This window comes from Bidens hawaiensis, unplaced genomic scaffold, assembly GCF_021521415.1.
Source record: "Bidens hawaiensis isolate Kalapana, Puna unplaced genomic scaffold, B.hawaiensis_p1.1 tig00002631_1, whole genome shotgun sequence".
NCBI lineage: Eukaryota > Viridiplantae > Streptophyta > Magnoliopsida > Asterales > Asteraceae > Bidens > Bidens hawaiensis.
In genome coordinates this window covers 1,457,287-1,473,748 of record NW_027491143.1, presented here as the reverse complement: position 1 = coordinate 1,473,748, position 16,462 = coordinate 1,457,287, and the positions used below count along the sequence as shown (strand labels likewise).

The window sequence follows — 16,462 nt, the reverse complement described above, 5'->3', positions numbered from 1 at the left end:
ATATGTATATACACTAACAAAATTATTGTTAGTGTTATATTGGTTTAATTTTGTGGAGGGTAAATAAGTAATAGAAAATACGGAGTGTAACAAAATTAATGTTAACATAAGTATATTATTATTTGAACTTCGGAAAATAAATAAAGCATACCTTAAACCTGATTCTCATGTCATTTGGAGTCGTATACGTCGATGTGTCGATCTCTACTAAGCATTAAAGAATTATAATTGTGATATCGGTATAACTAAACATATTTTAAATATAGGGAGAGGGTGCTGCATATTAACAAGCCAAACGAAGTAATAACATGAACAATATAATCTAATTATTGGTGATCATGACAAGTGATATCAGTAAAAGTAAATTTACATTTAAAAATAGAGAGAAGAATATGCATATTAACAAACCAAACAAAGTAATTTCTGAATATCAATTTTAACAAATTAATTGGTTAGAAAGCCTTATTATTTATGAAAAATATAAAAAATCCTTCAATAAAAAAGGGACAAGTTGGATAAAATTTTGTTGCTTTAATTTATATAACTCGAATAAACGAGTCAAACCGGAGCTTTTATAAATCAAAATAAACTTAAAGTCTAGGGTTTCATTTTATTCATTACTAACCAATCCCAAAAGTATCTCTCAGTAGCCACACCTCACCGTCGGCCATCGCCGTCCGCCGGACTCCGTCACCGTCGCCGGAATCAGTGGCTCAACGAGTTCAGGTTCAGTGTTTAATTAATTAAAGATCATCAAATGACAATTTATGATAAATATATTGATTGATGTATATAGTTTAATTGCAAAACATAATTTGTGACTACACATTGTCGATTATAATAGAATGATTATGTGATGATTGATCCACCTTACCCGACCCGAACCGTCGAGGAATTTTTATGCCCCGGCCCTATGAAATTAGAACAGTCACGAGTTACAATGCCAAGTAGTTAATGTGCTTAGTATATTTAAGAGCATAAAAGATCTTTTAAAGTTCTAGTTATAGGAAGATAAACAACTAAGTTAGAACCTTAGTTTTATACTCGAAACTATACCAATAATATCTTTAAGCGTTTAACTACATCGTTTGACCCAAGGGGCGAAGTATAATGGGAACCGGGGGTGACCCCGGTAACTGCCGTTTTTCTCTTAGTAGGGTAAATTTATGCAATTTTCTGAAAATTTTTATAGGTATTGAGCTATTGGGTCCATGATTTTGGTCACCGTTGTGACTAAGCCCAAGTTACGCCACTGGTTTGACCGACTCAAGAGCATTTACATCTCATTCTTTATAATGTTCCATATCTTTAAAATATATGTAAAACATGAAAAAAGAAAAAAAAAACAGTCCATTCTACTCTTTATACTTTTTCTTATCGAGCTTCGCATACAAGGCTCGAGCGCGTGCTTGATAACTAAACGAGCTTTATTTGAGGCTCACGCTTGGCTCGAGCTTGAAAACGCTTCGCTTTTTTTGAGCTTTTTATTGATCCGATCTCGATTAGCTCGTGAACAACGTGACTTGTTTGCACCCTTAGGTCCGGTAAAGGGCCAGATCGCTTTGCGATCTGATGTACGCAAGTGTTACCCTATTTCTCCACGGCTTGAATCCATGACCCTCAAGGTCGCAAAGTGGCAGCCGTACCAGTTGCTCGAAGGCCAGCACTCCAAATTTACATCTCGTCTCGTACCCTTTAAATCAATTATTAATCCAGAAAATGTTCTTATTGCGGTACTCATTTTCAACTGTTTGAATTTGTTCGCTCAAAAACTTTATGCTCGTATGTGGGTTCTGCATCAAATGTTGGTTTTGTTTGGAAAATGAATTATATATTAAAAAAACTAACTTTATGCTATGTTCAAGCCAAATATAATTGATAAATGATAAAAAAAACTAACCTTGCGTTAGCCATTATGTAGCTTGATATTGATAAATGATAAAAAAAAATTATTTCGAGTACCACACAACCTGCAAACAGCCAGAAGATCAATCTGGTGTAATAGCATTTATACAGCCTTGATGACAAGTTAACTAACTTGTGCTGCATCATTAACATTAATGAATTTGCAGCCATAATACCGAGTTTCATACTGTACAAGTAGCATTGAAGTGAAATGGCTATGAAAGGTGGAAGGAAGAATCTGAAGAGGGCGGTTAATGACGAGACATTAACTCTTCAGCCAGGCCAAAGTATCATGCAAGTTGTTTCTCTGCGAGGCTCTAATCTAATCGAGGTATAATAATGCTTACTCATCACACTTCCTTAATTTTTGCTTGGTTAAATGATTTCTATTTGGTACTTTATAAATACAGGTGATCGATGCTAAAGGAGAGAACGCATTGGCCATTTTCCCAGCTAAGTTTCAGAAAAGCATGTGGATAAAACGTGGTACGAGTTGTACTTTGCATAATGTTACTATGCGTGTGTTCTTCTTTGATACGTTGGCGATGATGGTTGCTGTTAAATTGGAAAGTTTACAATGTTGCAGGTAGTTTTGTGGTGGTTGATGATAGCGGTAGAGAGGAGGCTGTTGAGTCTGGAAGAAAAGTGGCATGCGTTGTTCTTCAAGTTCTTTTTCATGAACAAGTCAGAGTGCTACAAAAGTCTCCAGAATGGTTAGTTTCAATCTAAACCTTCAAATCATGCATTTTGGTTTTCATTTGTTTGGACCCCAAAGATAGATCATTTATTCATCATAAAATATTACCTAGAACTTGAATGCCACCCAAAGAAAATATAGTACTCTATGGGCCAATAGTTAAGCACATTATAAAATATAAACTGACACACCTTCTAAATTTGCACGAAAAAGTCCCTGAACTTGTTTAAAGTACATGTTCTTGTGAATTTATTTTAAATATGTTGCTTTTTAAGACAAACATTATGTATCTGGAGACTATGTAGATAACCTTTTGATGACGTGGAACACCACTTTGTCAATTTTAACCGCTTTAATTACAAGTGCATATCCTATACGTCTACATTTTTTACTACTTACGACGTCACTTCATCAAATCTTGTCCGTTTCTCGGAAAAAAACCGGTGTTTTTCTAAGTTTTACGACTTTGCGCATTTTAAATAAGTTTAGGGACTATAATATAGTAAAACTTGGTTTTTCACTTTTTTGTGACATCAGGCCATACTCTATTTGCAAGCTGTTTTATGTGTTGTCGACTTGTCATCATAGTTACTCCTGCTTTTAACATTCGGTAAACTTTTTTTTGCTTTAATTGGAACTTCGTCTCTAATCCTGTGCTCATTTATGCAGGCCGGAAATATTTAAATCAGCCATGACGGACGGTTCTAGTGGAAACTCTCAGCCTTCAACTGCAGAGGAAAACGTTGAGCCGGATTCTAGTGAAGATGATGGGTTGCCTCCGTTAGAGGCCAACACGAACAGAAGAGTACGTCCTGAGTTGCAGTCAGCTACAGACTCAGATTCCGATTCTGATCTTGAAGATTCTTAAACATGTAGTTCTACAATGTATCATGATTATGATTCTTATTGTTCTTGCATTCTCTTTATATAATTTTTGGGACATAAAAAGTATATAAGGAGTAATTTAGACAATACCTTTTTATAAGTTTTGAAATGTTAAACCGATGTTTGGCTTAGAAAAACCTACGAAACCGACTGAGACAACATCAAACTACACAAGACCATGCGCAGTAAAAAATATGCAACCCTTGACATTTTGACACCAAAACGTCATCAAAAAGTCCTCGCTACGGATGGTCTAAAAGTATATATGTAATATAGTATTTCTGTAATATAGTATTTCATTTGATGTAGTCTTGCTAAAATGGTAAATCCAAGTATGCAATTCTTATCTATAACAATTATATATCATATTAATCGAAGATGTAATTGCCACAAAAGTTACAACCAAGTTTGACTGGGTCACGTGATGAGTTTTTTTAATGTATTATTTTCTTTTAAAGAAATATAAATATTTTTTCATTTGCTTACTAACTTATGTTTATGATTTGACGCTAGTACCGTCAATACCAACCGAATGCTTGTCGATTCCCGTCGTAACACACATTTTTTTGAATAGGTCTATTTCTTGTATTTTGATTATGCCGTAACCAGGGACCGGCTAAATTTGCATTAGCTCGCCGTCATACCGTGCGAGTCTCACTAACCAACTACACGTCATTATAAATACATATATTTGGGGATGAACTCAATACCATACCGGTACTAATACCGACTTTCCCAAAAACTTGGTACAACACCAATACCAAAATGGTTGGTTCGATACCGGTTACATCTATTAGACTACTCACTATGGGGCGTGGAGGGGTGAAGTGGCAATGGGCGACGGGCGGGGAACACCGCCGTGGGGCGCGGTGCATTTCGCCGTTCAAACGGCCGGCGCGGATGGAAAGGCTTTGGTGCCCCCCCCAACGTTCATTTGAACGGTCTATACACAAACAAATACCAAATACTATCAAATTTCAAAACAAAAACCTCTCAACTCTCTACCATGAATCCTTTCTCAATTTCACCGGCTCGAGCTCAAACCCGAACCCAAACCAGAACACGAGCTCGAGCTCAAACCCTAACCAAAACCCGAACACCAACCCAAACCCGTGGGATCCGTCTCAAAGGTGGTGGGCTAGTTTACTCGCAAACAATGACCCTATCAACCCTTACTTTGCTAACCAGAATGTACCTGCCGCAATGCCTCTACACGATATGTTTTATCGAATGCCAATGCCGTTTATGCCTCCGCCACTCGAAAGAGGAACTCAAGATAATACACGAAGAAAGAAAAGAGATGCATGCGGAATACAAAGCCATGCATGAAGAAAGAAAGAAGGCTAAATTGGAACGACAACGAGAGAAGGACTTTAAACTCCTCATAAAAGATCTCTCGCATCTAGATTTGGCCACGCGGGCGTTTTTGGAGAAAAAGAAAGAGAGGATAATGGCAAAATACGCAAACGAGGACTCGGACGCCGAAAATTAGTTGTATTTTTTTTTCTATTTGTACGTTTTTTTTATGTATTTTAGTTTAATTATGATTTTTATTATTTAGTTTATTATATTAAGTTTGTTAGTTTTATTAAATTAAAAAAGAAAAAAAAAATTAAGGGACTTCAAAGCCCCGTCACTATTAAAGGGCATCTTTGGGGTGGGGCTTTGAAACCCCCAATACACACGTGACGCTGACATGACACTGGGGAGGGGCTTCGAAGCCCCTCGCCACAGTGAGCAGTCTTATGTTTCACTACAAAGTACAAACAGGAACCAGTAAGAAAATGGCACGTGGTCAAACCGTTGTCGCAGATTAATATAGCTAAACGACACAGCTTTAATAGTTCAATTCAATGGTCCTATTAAAAATCATCCCACAAGGCGATCGAATTCACACAAACAATTCTATTGAATTGATGACGTCAGTTTCAGTGTTCAGAGGATGCTTCGTTCATGGCCGATGTGCCCCAATTTTCACGCATCAATCTCAGGTATTAATTATTATATTCCTAATTGCAGTTAACCAGGTTTATTATAACCTATATGTTGCATCAGTTTTCAAATCAATTGCGTGATTGATTTGACAATTTCTGGTGTGTTAATAATTAATTGTGTTGTTTGAGATTTTGAGGCAGCTTAACATTCAAATATTATTCAGTTTCTAAATGAACTGAAACTGTTCGTCAACTGTTCGGCTTAATGTTCGTGAACGTCGGTTTATGTTCAAATTACTGTTCATTGGGAGGTTCGCTTATGTTTGTTTACTTAATAAGAGAACGAATATTATTATTTAATAATGAACAAAGTATGAACATGAACTGTTTTTTTGTTCATTTGAACGTTCGTCTATGTTTATTCATTAAAGTTTTTGAAAATGGATAAGTAGTTATATTTATATAATGAGAAGGATGAGAATGAATCTAATCCATTGATCTTAGATTTGGATGGTGGAGATTAATTCAAGAATAAAAATTGAATAAAAATAGATGAAAAGAGTATGAAGGTAATAACCCACTTATAAAAACATTTTCTTTACACATGCAAAACACATGTCAATTACTCCATAATTTTAAAACGTCTATAACTTTTTCATACGACATTTTTTTTAGAAAATTTTTTTACTATAATAACAAGCGTTTTTTTATCTTTAATATGAATATCATATTGTTATATATAAAAATAAAAAAAAGTTGGTGGGTTTTTTATATTGTGTTATTTGGTTGTTCATTGTGTTTTTAATTGGGTTTTTCTATGCATTGTGTTATATATTTCGGTCATTGTGCTTTTCAATTGATACTCGTATGAAAGATAAAAATTAACACAAAGATTATGTCATTGTGTCTTTCGTGCGTCATTGTGTCTTTGTGCTCAACATTTGTCTTTATACTCATCTTTGTGTTTTAGTCATTGTGATCAATATTCACTTAATTTGAGAAAAATAGTATTATGTTGTTTGTGTATTACGTTCAAGGCATTATGTAATATATAGATTCCATTGTGTCTTAAGTTTCAGCCATTGTGTTATAAGCATTTACCATTGTGTCTTACGTTTCAGGCCATTCTGTTATACGCATTTACCATTGTGTCTTACGTTTCAGGCCATTGTGTCATACGCATTTACCATTGTGTCTTACGTTTCAGGCCATTGTGTCATGCGCATTTACCATTGTGTCTTACGTTTCTGGCCATTGTGTCATGCGCATTTACCATTGTGTCTTACGTTTCAGGCCATTGTGTCATGCGCATTTACCATTGTGTCTTACGTTTCAGGCCATTGTGTCATGCGCATTTACCATTGTGTCTTACGTTTCAGGCCATTGTGTTATACGCATTTACCATTGTGTCTTACGTTTCAGGCCATTGTGTTATACGCATTTACCATTGTGTCTTACGTTTCAGGCCATTGTGTTATATGCATTTACCATTGTGTCTTACGTTTCAGGCCATTGTGTTATATGCATTTACCATTATGTCTTACGTTTCAGGCCATTGTGTTGCTATATGTATTCATTATTGTGTTTTACGTTTCAGGTTATTGTGTAATATGCATTCATCATTGTGTTTTATGTATTAGATAATTTGTTAGTATTTTTCATTATATATATATACTATTGCACAACGGTGTTATTAGTATTTAAAAAAAAACACAATGATCAAATGGAAGACACAATGGCGAAAAAACACAATAACAAACAGAAATACACAATGACGAAAAAAGACACAATGGTAAGCAAAAAGACACAATGACGTAAATTATTTTTTATTCTTATATAACAAAATTATACTCATATTAAAGGTAAAAAACGCTTGTTATTATGGTGAATTTTATTTTTCATTATATATATATACTATTGCACAACGGTGTTATTAGTATTTTAAAAAAAACACAATGATCAGATGGAAGACACAATGGCGAAAAAACACAATAACAAACAGAAAGACACAATGACGAAAAAGACACAGTGGTAAGCAAAAAGACACAATGACGTAAATTATTTTTTATTCTTATATAATAAAATTATACTCATATTAAAGGTAAAAAAACTCTTGTTATTATGGTGAATTTTATTTTTTTAAAAAATATCATATGAAAAAGTTATAGACGTTTAAAAATAATGGAGGAATTAGCATGTGACTTGCATGTGGAGAGAGAAAATGTGTAATATTACTTTTATACCCTTTTTGCTTTGGTCCCTACATGACACATGACACATGTCAACTAATTATGGCTTCTCATCCTTCTTATTTTTGTTTCACTTTGTAGAATAACTTGACCCATTCCTTATTATTGCATTATTTTATTCCTCAATGAAAAGTTCAAACGTTGCCTGTCTGGTAGTCTGTTAATGATTCCATTAAAAGGCTACCTCTTAATCGGTTAGAGGTAGAGTGTGTTTGGTTCATTTAAAAGATACCTCTTAATGGTTCATGAAGTCTCTTAGTGGGTAAGTTTTTGAAACACGCTGACCGGTTCAGAGGCTACCTCGTAATCGGTCAGGCCTCTTAATATGCAGCCCCTAAATCGCTTTAAAGATGTAGGATGTATTTGCTTTGTTCAATTTATTTCATAGTTATTGACACAAAGCAAAAAAAGATTTGTTACTTAAGTAGTAGCTACTGCTGAGAATAAGTTTATATTATATTTATTTCTTGAATTAGCTATTACTTAAAATATATTTAAATATCCTTTGCCTGGAATTTGACCAATTGATTCAACAAGAAGAAAATGATAACTGAATATTCAAATTAGGTGTCTTCGTAAGTTGTAACTCTAGTTTGCAGATTAATGATATCTGGTTTTCACTCTCAGTTGCCTGTTACAAGAATATTAATCAGCTCAAAGAAGAATGCACATCGATCTAATGGGTTAAGGCTTTATGCAAGATATTCAGAGTCACAATCAGCACGAACACAAGAACTTTTCACTTCTCGTCTTCAAGGTACTTTATTTGTGATTGTTCTATTTGCTCTTTCATCAACACCAAAGTCGAAGAATATTAAGAATATAGTTCAGTTTCTTCTATACTACTGTAAATGATGTTATAAAATACAATTTCTACTCGCAGACAGTATTGAGAACTTGCCAAAACTTGTGGAGGATATTGTCCAGACATCAATCAACACAGGTCCTCGTGGAGCTTTAAGATTGGCCCAAGGTATTCAAGCAGTCATTGGTGTTGGTGGCGAGTGGCTAACTGAATTATCACAGGTATATGAATTCCTCATATCGTATATTGTATGTATTTGTATACAGTGGCGAAGCTTGGACACGAATGTCAGGTTTGGGGGGGAGCCTCATATTTTTGGTCGAAAACGGGTAAATTTACACTACGTATAAAAATTTTCGGACGAAAACGGCTAAATTTACACTACGTATAAAAATTTTCGGACGAAAACGGCTAAATTTACACTGCTGCACAAAAAAACAAGGGGGGGGGGGTGCCCGCCACCCCTGGCCCTTAATATCCTTCACCACTGTTTGTATATTGTATGGTATAGCTCGTCTTTAGCAGCAACTGAATGAATGTTTAATTGTTTACAAATGATATACTTCAAGTGTACACCGTTACTTCAATAATTTGTATATGATTGAGCTGGTGTAACATAATTATATTATTATATATTGCAGTCAAGGAATTCACCTAGTAGCAGGATACCATCACAGCTTCAGCTTGGATTACTATCACCTCTTTACCTTAGAAAATTATTTGAACGTTTGGGAGCTACCTATATCAAATTAGGTCAGGTGAGCTACATTATCCAATGAATAGTTTATAATAGCAAAATGGCTTGTGTTTATAAACTTTGTTTCATAAATTTCTTTTTTTATTTATTTGTAGTTCATAGCATCGGCTCCCACTTTGTTTCCAGCAGAATACGTGCAAGAATTTCAGTATTGTTTTGATAGAGCTCCAGTTGTTCCACTTGATGAGATTAAAAGTATTTTGCGTGAGGAACTAGCAGGCCCGATTGATAGTATCTATGAGTATGTTGATCCTACACCACTCGCCTCAGCTTCAATAGCACAGGTTCATATCACAATTTAATAAAAACTGTAATATTATTATTACAAAAACTTGTGTTACATTTTGAGAAATGTGATATTTAGGTACACGCAGCAAGGCTTAAAGGATCACAAGCAGATGTAGTAATAAAGGTCTTGAAACCAGGGATCGAAGATGTATTGGTTGCAGATTTAAATTTCATTTATGTTGTTGCACGCATCGTAGAGTTCTTGAATCCTGAACTGAGCCGTGCATCACTGGTATGAATTAAAAAAGTTAGTATGAGTTTTTAAATATATTCAATTTTATGCATGTGTTTGTCTAGTAGGTTGCGATTGTGAATGATATAAGAGCATCAATGCTTGAAGAAGTGGACTTCAAGAAAGAGGCTGCGAACATAGAGTCCTTCAGAGGATACCTACAGTCAATGGGGCTTACAAGTCAGGCCACAGCTCCTAAAGTTTATCCAGAATTTAGTACCAAAAGAGTATTAACAATGGAGAGATTATATGGAGTCCCGCTTACTGATTTGGATTCAATAAGTAACCTTGTTTCAAGTCCAGAAACCAGTCTCATAACCGCCCTTAACGTATGGTATGACTAAGACGATGATAACACATATCTGGCTTTATTTTTTTCATTTTGTACTTTTCAAAACTTAACGGAATTATCCTTTTTTTGAATGATTAAGTCTTTGAGCTTTATTTAGAGGACCTTTTTGTTCTTTTTCAAAATTCATGTATTTAATCAACCAAAAAATAAAGCCCAGTATAGAGTTTGTTTCTTTTCACAATTGCACTTAAGTTTAACATGCTTTTTTTGTTACAACTTTTGCAGGTTTGGTAGTTTACTGGCATGTGAAACTTTCCATGCAGATGTACATGCTGGTAACTTATGGGTATTGCGCGATGGACGTATCGGTTTTCTTGATTTTGGTAGGTACTTTTTAACACTACATATATCTGCTTGTGTGTGTCTGGATAAACAAATTTTGCTTCTCATTTTGTTGCATACAAAACTACAATCTCACAATGGGCAATATCACCTGAACCAGAATTTATGAGTTGCAGGTATTGTTGGACGGATATCACCAAAAACATGGAATGCAATGGAAGTGTTTTTGGGTTCAATTGCAACTGAAGAATATGAGTCAATGGCCTCTGCTTTAATTGAAATGGGTGCTACAAACACAAATGTGGACTCTAGAGCATTTGCTAAAGATTTGGAGAAGATCTTTGCATCTATACAGGCATGTATTCATATATTTGTGGCCCTGTTTAAATAATCAAACTATTTCCCCTTTTTGAATATTTATAAAACATATATAAAAGTTATTTTCTCATTTTCAGGATTTGGATACAGAAGTAGTCGTTGCTACAGCGACTCGAACAGATACAAATGCAACCGCTATATCCGCCAATTTGGTTGTTGATGAAAGACAGATGAATGCACTGTTTCTTGATGTGGTACGCTACTAAGCTTTAGTATCTGATAATAGTCCATTTTTAACATATTTTAGCTGCAAACAACTCTGTTTGTGGCTTATTTTATGTCAATAGGTGCGAGTCAGTGAATCATACGGGTTAAGATTCCCTCGGGAATTTGCACTGTTAATGAAACAGCTCTTGTATTTTGACCGTTACACTCGACTACTAGCTCCCAACATGAACATGCTTCAGGATCAAAGGGTCACTATTGCCTCAAGTAGAAGAACTACCAACCGAAACATCTACTAGTCTGCCACCGAGAATCGTCATTCGTATATAGTGATAGTAGGTACTTAAGTAAATACTTGCAGAAAACAACTGTTATGAAAAGCATCAAGTCATGTAATAATGTAAACCATTATGTAGAATCATAATCCTAAAGGTGATACAGTTATTCTGAGTTTTCAACATAAAAATACTTATAATTATAAAAATAAAAAATAAATCAAAACCATTTTTTGAATCTAAAAATCCCAACAAGAATAGAAAATCAAATGAAACAAATGTATGCAAACTATACACTATAAAATAACTGTTTCAAAATTTCACTGCGGTTACTATAAACCCTGGATCACCTTACTCGGTGAAGCATATCCCATTAGCCAATGCAGCGGCGACCCATTGGGCCCGGGCCTGTGCTCTGGCTCAACCTCCTCGATTTCTGATGTGGTGGTTCTCCGGCCCGAAACCCTTGAAGAAGGTGGTCGGGTTGAGCCCGATGGGTCTCGTGACATGGTTCCCTTTCTTCCGTCCTCACTGAATTCCCGAGAACCGTTTCTATCTGTTTCTGTAGAATAACTCTTCCCAAACGAGCGGTCCGAACATGAGACCGGCCCGGCCCATGGCCCGGTCAACTTGTCAAAGTCTTCCGCCTCACTGCTCGGTGGAGCAGCGATCGTTTCTTCCGGGTAGTATCGACTAACATGAGTTCCATTTGTAAGTGTGAAGTTGAGTACTTTCAAACAAGAACCACATCTTAAACTGTGGTATCTTTTGTTGAAAAGAAGGAAGCTTTGAGGCAGCTGAAGAAGCTCAAAGCACTGGTAACACGCGATCCATGGGGACCCACCTGCGATTGGCCGGACATACTGCTTCTTCTTCTTCGGTTTCATGGCATCATTCGGTTGCCAGTGATCATCAGGTACAGAAAACTCGGACTCCAAATAGTTATGTCTAGGGCTTGACGGGCCTGAAACCCGTGGGCTATGGTAACTGTTGGGCCCGTAACTAGGCCCGTTACAGCAAACGTGCTGGCGGGGAAGCTGGGCCGAGAAATGGCGGTCTTGTGGACAACAATGATGGCACGAGCTAGCGTCTCGTCGTCTGTTCACTGCTGTTGCTTCCCCAGAAAACGCCATTCGCTGCCCGTATCTTCCTGCATTGTTCAAAACATGATTATAGTATGAAGGAACTTGTTGCTGGTTCGGGTTCGTGTTCGAAACATTTGTTCTTTCTAGCTGATCTTGTAGTTCCTGAACCAGTTTCAACAGCTCTATTCTTTCCATTTTCGGGTTTTCAGGGATCATTGGCGAACGATGCCTTGGGTTCAACTCATTCAAACTGTAAAGCGATCTGTGCTCATCTTTAAACTCCCTACGCCTATTGAAACGATACCAGTTTCCTGAATCGACATGTTCATCTCGTATTGAACCAATATGTTTCTTTCCACGGCCCTGATCGTCAGTTCCATCAAACGAAGATACACTGCCTTCATACCCATAATAACTCGTGCCACCTACCCGTGCGGTTTCCATAGACTCTACCGAGCTGAAACGACCAAGTCTTTTTCGATGACGCAAATCAGCACTTCCGTCTTCTGATAAAAACTCGTCTTCATCCATATACACAGGTTTTTTCTGTCGTGTATCAAGCAACTTCTCTGCAATCATGTTCTTAAAGCTCGACTTCGAGCCACCATCCAAATCACTAATGATCCTTGTATTAACAGTAGCTTCATCAAACTCACTATCACTCTTTTCAACTACAGTATCGTTTCTACAGCTTACGAATTCAGTCTCGTGTCGGTTGACATTGCTATGAGCCGTGTCTTCAAGCAATGACTCTGTGTCGGTTTCATTATTATCTAAAAGCTGCTCGAATTGCTGTTTGCTTGACGGATCCTCGAGTTGAACAACTGTAATGTTTTCATTCTGATATTGTTCTTGTTCATGTTCATGTTCTTGTTTTATTATGTTATGAGGTGTGGCGTCTGGCGATGACTCTGTGTCGGTTTCATTATTATCCGAAAGCTGCTTGAATTGCTGTTTGCTTGACGGATGCTCGAGTCCAACAACTGTAATGTTTTCATTCTGATACTTTTCTTGTTCTTGTTCTATTATGTTATGAGGCGTGGCTTCGGGCGACGACTCTGGATCCTCATGGCCAGAAAACTCAGTTGAGCTACGAGGCTCGTTATGCATAATTTGATCGGGTTCATGTTCATCGCTTGAAGTAACCGCTGGTTGTTGATTTGAGCTGCTGCAGGGTTCTTGATCATTACAAAGTTGTTTTATATTTAATGTTTCGGTTGAATACTCCTTAACCGCTTTCTTAGCTGCATCTTGTTGATTTAAGCTGCTGCCAGCTTCTTGATCACCAAAAACTCGGTCCAATTTCGGGTTTTCTGAAGAATCTTTGCCCGGTGACTCGGGTCTTTGTGATGTGGTGTCAACGGTACTGCTAATCCGTTTCTTTGCTGCATTAATACATTAAAGCATTTAAACAAAAAACACAAATCTTTGAACTCGAACTATAAAACATAGTAGTTATATGTAAAAACCTAGAAGTTTTGCACCGCAGCCTCCACATGCGTACACAGGAACATCCGATGGCTCGGCCAGCACTCTCCGGCATCTCGGACCCTTTACAATCCGGACCTTAGAATTCATGATTAGGAAAATGTTCAGTCAAATCACTTTTGAAAGCCCTGTAATTATTTAAACAGCAAACATTTAAATTAGCTATACACACGCTAATGACATATATATACGGGCTGTATAACATTTTCAACATATCATACGGGCCGATAACACCGCTCGTGTGATATGTTGAATAGGTTAATGTGTGCCCGTACTATAATAAAATAAGGTTTTATACGAGCTATGGCTTGTATAACTTTATTGAAACTGACGGATGTGATAGTGGTGTGTTGTGTCAGATTTGATACGACCTGATTAACAAATGCTAAAAAGACATCATTTCACCTTTGATTGCCAAATAAATTGGTTTTAACTTTGAACCTCAAATAGAACAAAAATGTGTCTTATTTTTAGAAAATTTAACGAATGACTCATTCTTTTTAAGTAAAAAATAAAATAAAAAAATGAGAACACAATCCAAAATCCATGCCAAGTCAATCAAAGTTTGAACCTGTCTAGGTTAAATAGCTACAACCATGGAGATTCATCAGATCTTGTTTAATAACAATAGACAGTTGGACAAATATGAATTATAGTTGGTTGGGGCAAGTCAAATATTAAAAGATTTACAAAAAGTCAAACAACTCAATTTTCTATTCTTTTTAATATTGGAATTTAATATTTTTTATTTTCATTTAATCCACCAAAATTTTATTTTATTTATTTATTTATTTATATACAAGAAATTGATCATACCCTATTAAAAATCTTGAACTGTGAATTTAATCATTAAAAAAAACAACTCATTTCTTGAAAATCAAGACATGTGTGTTAATGAAGAGCCTGAAAAATCATGTTTTTTTGATAAAAAAAGATTCAAGATTCTAAAGCATGGAAATAAATCAAGAACTGAGTGTTAAACCATTAATAAAAAGTATTAATATATATATATAAGAAAAAAAAAACTACAATTTCTTGATTGATCAAAGATCTAAATCTCTGAAACATATAATCAAAATCAAGAACTATGAATAAGAATAAAAATATTATTTATTAAGTGTAATAAATGAATAGAAATGAAGATCACCTGAATATTATTATTTGATAAATGTTGTTGATTACATGATAATCATCATCATATCCTGTGGAAACCTGGAGCTTTGTCTCTCTAGAAAAAAGAAAAGTTTTTGGTGGGATGAAAAAGAAAAAGTGTGTTGTTTGCAACTCTTGTAATGAAAGCTTCTGTGAAGTCTTGTGTGAGTTTTATGTCTTTCTCTCTCTAAATGTGATGTGTGTGTCACAGAGACGAAGTTGGTTGTGATACGTTTAAAGCCCACGTAACTCATATTAAATTACATCATATTTTGAAAACAAGAATATTATATTACATAATCATAATCATAAATATTATGATAATTAATTAAAACCATGATAATGAGCTTTAACTAACTCATACTTTAATTTTAATTATTATGTTATGGATTTAAATTTTTTTTTTTTGGGATGATGTGGCTTCGGTGTCTCTCATTTTAACATCCACGAGTAGTCTAAGGGAGGTGCTGCTCAAAACTTTCTTATTAAAAATAGTTTTCTATAATAATAAAAATAAGTTTATTTATTAATTAAAAATGTTATTTAATAATTAAAACTGTTATTTAAATAATAATATTATCAAATTTCTTTAATAATAAAAAAATGTAACTTTAGAAGAAAATTGCATTTCGTCATTCAAAATACCAAACATTTACATAAAGTTTGTTTAAATGCAGATCAATAATGTTTATTTTCTTAATTTTTAAATGTGTATTTATTTATACATTATTATATAGCAATAAAGTTTGTTTATACATTATATGGGTAAAGTTAAAATACAAAGGAAAACAAAAATGAGAAGGGTGAGAAAAATTCTAATCTATTGTTCTTATATTTGAATGGTGGAGATTAATTCAATAATAAAAATTGAATAAAAACATATGAGAAGGGCATGAAGGTAATAACCCACTTATGAAGACTTTCTCTCTCCACATGCAAGGCACATGTCAATTCCTCTATCATTTTAAAACGTCTATAACTTTTTCATACGACATTTTTTTTAGAAAATTTTTTTACCATAATAACAAGCATTTTTTTTTATCTTTAATATGAATATCATATTGTTATATAAAAATAATAAAAAAAAGTTGGTGGGTTTTTTTATATTGTATTATTTGGTTGTCCATTGTGTTTTTAATTGGGTTTTATAATGCATTGTGTTATATATTTCGGTCATTGTGTTTTTTAATTGATACTCATATGAAAAATAAAAACTAACACAAAGATTACGTCATTGTGTCTTTCATGCGTCATTGTGTCTTTGTGCTCAACATTTGTCTTATACTTATCTTTGTGTTTTAGTTATTGTGATCAATATTCACTTAATTTGAGAAAAATAGTATATGTTGTTTGTGTATTACGTTCAATGCATTGTGTAATATATAGATTCCATTGTGTCTTACGTTTCAGGCCATTGTGTCATACGTATTTACCATTGTGTCTTACGTATTTACCATTGTGTCTTACGTTTCAGGCCATTGTGTCATACGTATTTACCATTGTGTCTTGCGTTTACGTATTTACCATTGTGTC

At 34.9% G+C, this 16,462-nt stretch overlaps 3 protein-coding genes across 6 annotated transcripts; 2 read left to right on the top strand and 1 right to left on the bottom strand.

Annotated features, from left to right (window-relative positions):
* Window positions 1-590: 590 nt before the first annotated feature.
* LOC143620682 (uncharacterized) lies at window positions 591-3,515 on the top strand. Of its 2 annotated transcripts, XM_077092320.1 has the most exons (5): window positions 591-726; window positions 2,073-2,236; window positions 2,316-2,391; window positions 2,492-2,618; window positions 3,272-3,515. In XM_077092320.1, the coding sequence occupies exons 2-5, from the start codon at window positions 2,117-2,119 to the stop codon at window positions 3,468-3,470; spliced, it is 522 nt and encodes a 173-aa protein (XP_076948435.1). In that variant the 5' UTR covers window positions 591-726; window positions 2,073-2,116; the 3' UTR covers window positions 3,471-3,515. The 2 variants fall into 2 exon arrangements, with proteins under 2 accessions (XP_076948435.1, XP_076948434.1); XM_077092319.1 differs by lacking the exon at window positions 591-726 and having other exon boundaries at window positions 1,937-2,236.
* A 1,812-nt stretch (window positions 3,516-5,327) lies between these two features.
* On the top strand, window positions 5,328-11,324 carry LOC143620740 (putative aarF domain-containing protein kinase At5g05200, chloroplastic). 2 transcript variants are annotated; one of them, XM_077092368.1, is made up of 11 exons: window positions 5,328-5,478; window positions 8,298-8,427; window positions 8,554-8,696; window positions 9,117-9,233; window positions 9,328-9,516; window positions 9,597-9,752; window positions 9,821-10,086; window positions 10,330-10,427; window positions 10,563-10,741; window positions 10,842-10,958; window positions 11,052-11,324. In XM_077092368.1, the coding sequence occupies exons 1-11, from the start codon at window positions 5,341-5,343 to the stop codon at window positions 11,226-11,228; spliced, it is 1,710 nt and encodes a 569-aa protein (XP_076948483.1). In that variant the 5' UTR covers window positions 5,328-5,340; the 3' UTR covers window positions 11,229-11,324. The 2 variants fall into 2 exon arrangements, with proteins under 2 accessions (XP_076948483.1, XP_076948484.1); XM_077092369.1 differs by having other exon boundaries at window positions 8,554-8,716; window positions 9,140-9,233.
* Window positions 11,325-11,520: 196 nt separating this feature from the next.
* LOC143620739 (uncharacterized) lies at window positions 11,521-15,129 on the bottom strand. Of its 2 annotated transcripts, XM_077092367.1 has the most exons (4): window positions 14,925-15,129; window positions 13,759-13,905; window positions 13,112-13,674; window positions 11,521-13,039 (listed from the first exon to the last, which is right to left on the bottom strand). In XM_077092367.1, exons 2-4 carry the CDS (start codon window positions 13,865-13,867, stop codon window positions 11,537-11,539), a joined length of 2,175 nt encoding a protein of 724 aa, XP_076948482.1. In that variant the 5' UTR covers window positions 13,868-13,905; window positions 14,925-15,129; the 3' UTR covers window positions 11,521-11,536. The 2 variants fall into 2 exon arrangements, with proteins under 2 accessions (XP_076948482.1, XP_076948481.1); XM_077092366.1 differs by having other exon boundaries at window positions 11,521-13,674.
* Window positions 15,130-16,462: the final 1,333 nt, after the last annotated feature.